Source organism: Lactuca virosa, chromosome 1 (assembly GCF_052849685.1).
Source record: "Lactuca virosa cultivar CGN04683 chromosome 1, Lactuca_virosa_CGN04683_v6, whole genome shotgun sequence".
In the NCBI taxonomy this organism is placed as follows: Eukaryota; Viridiplantae; Streptophyta; class Magnoliopsida; order Asterales; family Asteraceae; genus Lactuca; species Lactuca virosa.
Window position 1 is genome coordinate 254,639,320 of NC_136426.1, and position 6,274 is coordinate 254,645,593.

Here is a 6,274-nt window from a genome sequence, read left to right on the forward strand (position 1 = left end):
ACATATTTTCTGGGGGGGGGGGAAGGGGGAATACATGTACTACTTGTACTATATTATATACATGTGTCTACATCTTTTGTTTATACAAACAACATCATCATTTTTATACAATATAAATCACACAAAAATATTATTTACTACTCTACTACTTACGGTACGGGAATCTGGTTTGAAGGGCAGCATAACGTTGTTGGATTTCAGAACGGCTTAATTGCTAAAATGATTCTGCCCTCCGGTGTTTCATGTCTGGCCCTCGTCTATACATGGTAGACAGGTACTAAGTAATATTTATCATACAAAATACAGTTAAAATATCATTATTTCGTGTAAACACATTACCAGTTGGTGAAATATTTGTTTAAACGCTTATGTGTTATAAGTAAACAAGCTAGTTTTAAACCTCAGTATCAATATATTTTATGTTGTTAAAGTAACATATACTTTTCGACTACAAATGTGTTATGACTGTATAAACGGTTATCAACTTGGTAGTTTCAATATACCTCATACATACAAAAAATATATATAACTTTATATATGTATAGAATTTATAGAACTTGTATCTTAGGCTCATATATGTGCTTGTGTACAACTTTATTAAGTATCTTACACTTTTACATTTATGCATATCAAATGTAATTATCGTTTATTCATTCATCTGTATCTTTGGTTGTTAACCACAACCTTGGTAGATAACTTTATCTGTATATACGTATGACAATTTATCCGTTTATCCGTAAAACTTTATCACTATAAACTTTAACTAGATTTTGTTATCTAGAAACCACAGTTTAGATTTCTATCTTTATCAAACCTTTCCAAACACAATTTTACATACAACAAAGGCAATACTTTTTGGATCATATTAAAAAGTATCATTATTGTAAAACCCATTATTGATGTATCAATTGAAATCACAATAAGGGTGTGGAATCCCAATCAAGCGATTAATGCAAAAAACAGTTATTATGAATTAAGAACGCAGTTCATGGATCTTCAATGGACACTATATTCAAGAATGCTCTAGTACATAAGATTCATAATATGCTCTAGGTTCTCTCTTTCTCTCTAAATCTCAATCACAGCTCCTTAGAATGACTAACTGACAAACAACCTCATTCACGGTTGATAATACATTATATACTAAACTTAATAAAAAGCCTTAACAAGACCAAGCCCAACCAAAATCATATAAGCCCACCGAAATCACAAGGTGATTTCGGTCCAAACACCACCGAGAATATGGGGAATTTGGTCCTGGACCGAGAACACTAAAGGCCAAAAAAGTAAAGTATAAACCATTAAATATGTCCTAACAATCTCCCCCTTGGTTTATAGCTTTCTTTTCTTTTCAATCTTCTCTTTATTCATGACCTTCAGCATTTATCTTCGATTTCTTCACAACTTCAAGACGAATATGAATTTCTGCATGAATGACTTCATCTTGAATAGTTGGACTTCCTTTAATATTTGACTTTGAACGCACATATGATAAAAAGGCTTCTTGAATAGGTTCTTGAAAATCAACACTTTTAGCTTTGAAAGACTTCAGAGATAATCACATAGAGACGGATTCTTTTAGATCACTTCAGCAAGTTCATAGATAGCAGCAAATTGATTCACGAGGCTTCAATAGAATTCATCATATAACTTCAAATACAGCTTCACCTTGCTTCTAGGGTTGAAAGGTTGTGTGTTGAAAAATAATCTTCACTTTTTGTTCCTTCGAATGAATATTCTTTGTTGATCACACATGCATATTTAAAAAGTAACCATGACTAAAAAGCCCATGTGGATCACAGAATCATAAAGAACCTTCTCACCACAGTTGTTCAAGGACTTAGCCTTGGCTCAGATGGAGACTACTCGCAGTATCTGTGTGAACACGGAGGGACGCACTGCGATTTGATGAGTATCGGAGAACTACTCGTGGCTATTTTTGATGTTAGCCCCTGCATATCCTTGATCAAAGATCTCAATACAGTTTTTCAAGTCAACAAGTTAACTTGGCCCTTGGAGAGACGTTCAATGGTTTCTAAATCTCAGCTAACTATGCCATTCTAGTGCCAGTGAGAGTAAATTAGCAATAACTCACAAAACCATCATGTGACAAAATATATGAGGACATATTTCCACAGTTTAGCATGACACAAGGTCAAGGCCCTCTGGCGGGACATTCAGCGATAATTGTACCTTGCGAGGTGCATCGCCATAGTGTCAATAACCGTTAATTCCTTACCTATGAAGAATGTATCCGAGAATACATTTGAGTCTCCGCGGTTTTGCATGACAAGGAGAATGTCAAGACCCTGGGCGGGATGTTCAGCGATATCTATTTACCGGTTGGATGAATCATCCTGGTGCCATGAAAGTTCTTAGGTATAGATAACTGACAAGACCAATTTGACAATCTGTACAGTTTCAGAATTTCAATTCCTTAGATACGACAGTTCTTAAAGAGATACTGCTTAACTGAAAATTTGTATGATTTCATGCCTTCAATTCCTTGTGAGAGTAGTGTGAAGTGTAACTCCGACAATTCCTTTCAAGATCTTTTATTGCATAGAAAATTTCGACACAATCTCCTTGAGTCTCTTATTCTTTTGAATTCGCTTTTCAACACAAATGAAATTTTGAGATAAAAAAATTAAAAAATAAAAAATAAAATTAAAATTAAAATACGCTCAAACAGTAAAAATATTTTTGATTTTTAATTTTTATAAAAAAGAAATAAAAACAAAAATAAAATAGAATATTTTTGGATTTTATGATTTTTGTTTGGTTTTAATTCTCCCCCTAAATTTATGCATAGAGGAGAAATCTGAACAAATTTAAATAAAAACAAAAATATAAAAAAATGTACAAAAACAAAAAAAAGATCTTTTAATCATCAAAACAAATCATTTTAAGAAAACTCACAATCACATCAAAACGAGCTTTTCCAAAATGTTATGTAAAAAAATCGGCCACATTATTATCAGTTTGGATTTGTTCTAGATGAATGAGTTTACGCTCAAAACAGTCTCGTATAAAATGAACTTTGATATCTACGTGCTTGGTTTTAGAATGCTAAACTGGATTTTTAACAATTTAAATAGCAACATCATTATCACAAAAGATAGGAGTATCAAGAAAATTCAAACCATAATCTTGCAATTGATATTGCATCCAGACGAGCAGAGAACAACACGCAGATGCAGCAACATATTCAGCCTCAGCTTTACTGTAACACTCTAAATTTTTAAATAATTTTTTCATTTTTAAACCACAAAAAACACATCCTCAAATTTCTCAAAAACCAGAAAATGTATAAGTTGTTCAAAACACAAGACAATAAAATGTTTGATAATATCCCAGAATCCTCAAAACATAATCGCTAGCTGGTGTGTACAATCAAGTCGGTGCCTTCCCGCGATCCTGAGAGGTACCTGAAACACATATCAGACAACATTGTTAGCACGAAGCTTAGTGAGTTCCCCAAAATACCACATACACAAATAATAAGTCTCTCATGGCTATAGCTCGGCATAGACCCTCCAGTGATGCGTCTCGGTGAGGACCCTTCGGCCTCACGGCTCGGTGTGGACCCTCCGGTCATGTGTCGCAGTGAAGACCCTCCGGTCTCATAGCTCGGGTTGGACCCTCCAGTCCTGTATCTCAGTGAAGTCCCTCCGGTCTCACAACTCGGTTTGGACCTTCCGGTCCTAACTCAGTAAGGCACAGAATAATATATAGCATAAATCACAAATACAAAATGCATAATATCACATAACTCAGTATAAGCACATAAGACCCTCCGGTCGCACAATGATTACCACTCAGGTAAGTATAGTGAGAAGACTCACCTCGTAAGTAAGCAAGTAGGTCTCGTACTCAACGATCGGTCTAGACTCCGCCTACATACCATAATCATCTCTAATTAACACTTTCTAATAACAACCCTAAAATTTTAGGCTACCCCTTTTCTAACTCTCGGAAAGGGTGAAAGACCATTTTTACCCCTCCATGGTCTCCATAACTCATGTCTTGACCAAACCCTAAAAGTCAACGGAAGTCAACACTCGAGTCAACAGTCGATGTTGACCCAACTCGTCGAGTACATCTATGCGACTCGTCGAGTTCCTTCATTCTCTCTAAAATATCGGGAAAATCCAACTCAACTCTTTGAGTTGTCTAACCAACTTGCCGATTTGTAATGCGTCCAGACTATCGGGGGAAAACCCTAGTCAACTCGTCGAGTCCCTTCACTCCATTCTCTCATTCATTCATTTTTAAGCAGAACTAAGGCCTCATACTCTAGATCTAGCATTCTAAGGCTGAAGTATCACGTAAAGTTGCAAGCTTTACGTCCATGCATATCATCTAGGGCTCAAAATGCCAAAACACGCTCTATAGAGGGTTTAATGCATGAAAGTTGCCCAATAGCTTGATAAATCCTGAATCTTTAGGCCTAAGGGACCTCATACTGCCCAGATATGAAGTATCAACTCCATGGCAAGCTCAGACAACTTAAGGACCCAAAGAAAAGATGGAAATGGCCATAAACTCCTAGAGAAGAGATCTTACCAAACAATGATCAATGTGATAACTTTTCACCTCCATATAGCAGCTACCACTGAAAGAACACCAGATCCAAGGGCTTCTTCTCGTTCCAAGCCTTTTTCTCTTCAATCTCCTTCCAAAGATGCACTAGAACATACAATCTTAGCCTCTCTCTCTCTCTCACATAGATGAATAAAGCTCGATTAGGGTTTCTCTCAGTGTGTCAAGATGATAAGGGAGGTAGAAATGTAGGCTTAAGGTCCTTTAAATAGGGCACAAACCCTGAAAATTAGGGTTTTCACACTCAGCTCCTACTCATCGAGTTGGGGTCCTCCAACTCATCCAGTAGACTCTAAAAATCATACGGCCATTTAATTCTCTACTCGGCGAGTTAGGCCCTCCAACTCGTCGAGTTGCTCTGAAAAAATGCATATAAATTAATTAAATATTATACCTGGGAGTCGGGATGTTACATGTAGAAGTGGACACAGTTTGCTATTTCTTGCACTGCCACGAGATCAGTCTGTCCCCCAAGAATTGACAACCAACACTTGTGGATTTCCTATCAATGTCACAACCTCCATAGTTGCTGTCAGTAAAAGCGTAAAGATCAAATTCACGATTTTTAGGATACCAGAGACCCAATTTAGGTCCCCCATTAAGGTACCTAAAAATTCGTTTGACAGCAATTAAATGAGAAAGTTTAGGATTAGCCTGATGGCGCGCGCAATGACAGACTGCAAAGAGTATATCTGGTATGTTGGTAGTTAGATACATCAGAGAACCAATCATGGATCGATATAGAGTTTGATCAACTGATTGTCCATCCAGATCTGATGTCAACAGTGGTCGTTCAACCATGGGAGTTAAATCAATCTTAACATCCTTGAACCCGAATTTCTCCAACATGTCATCAACATATTTGCCTTGATGCAGTAGAATACCGAAATAATCCTGACACACTTGCAATCTTAAAAACATCGTCATTTCATCTAAAGAAATCATCTCAAACCTCATCTTCATGACCTTTTAAAAATCCATGCATAACTCATTACTTGTTGATCCAAAAACAATATCATCCACGTAGATTTGAAAAACAAGAAGGTCCTACTTCACTCTTTTGATGAACAATGTCTGACCAATCGTACCTCCTGTGTACCCATGAGATAAAAGATGTTTGGTCAAAGTGGCGTACCAAGCTCGAGGGGCTTGATGAAGACCATAAAGTGCCTTATCCAGCTTGTACACATGATTTGGAAATTTTGAGTTGACAAAACTAGGGGGTTGATCAACGTAGATTTCCTCTTTTACTTCTTCGTACAAGAAGGAAATTTTGACATCCATTTGATATACAGTAAAACCCTTGTAAGAGGCGTATGCTAAGAAGATACGAATTGCTTCCAGTCGAGATACGTGAGCATATACCTCTGTGTAATCGAGACCCTCTATCCTCCTGAAACCACGAACAACCAAACGAGCCTTGTTTTGCATAATTACCCTGCTATCATCTTGCTTATTTCAAAAGACCCATCTTGTATCAAGGGACTTCTTTCCTTTAGGAAGTTCTACCAGTTGTCGAACCTTCAGCTCCTCAAATTGATTTAGCTCTTCATGCATTGCATCCAACTAACTTGGTTCATTAAGAGCCATCTCAACATTCTTTGGCTTGATTTGGGATATGAAGCACGAATATAGACATTCGTTAACGTATCCGCTCTGGCTTCTGGTTTGG

The 6,274-nt window shown here is 36.9% G+C and overlaps 1 protein-coding gene across 1 annotated transcript; it reads right to left on the reverse strand.

The window, feature by feature from the left end:
- Positions 1-3,090: 3,090 nt before the first annotated feature.
- Positions 3,091-5,529, reverse strand: LOC145129234 (uncharacterized). Its single transcript, XM_079063948.1, has 3 exons — positions 5,318-5,529; positions 5,121-5,209; positions 3,091-3,233 (listed from the first exon to the last, which is right to left on the reverse strand). The coding sequence occupies exons 1-3, from the start codon at positions 5,527-5,529 to the stop codon at positions 3,091-3,093; spliced, it is 444 nt and encodes a 147-aa protein (XP_078920074.1).
- Between the last annotated feature and the right edge of the window lie 745 nt (positions 5,530-6,274).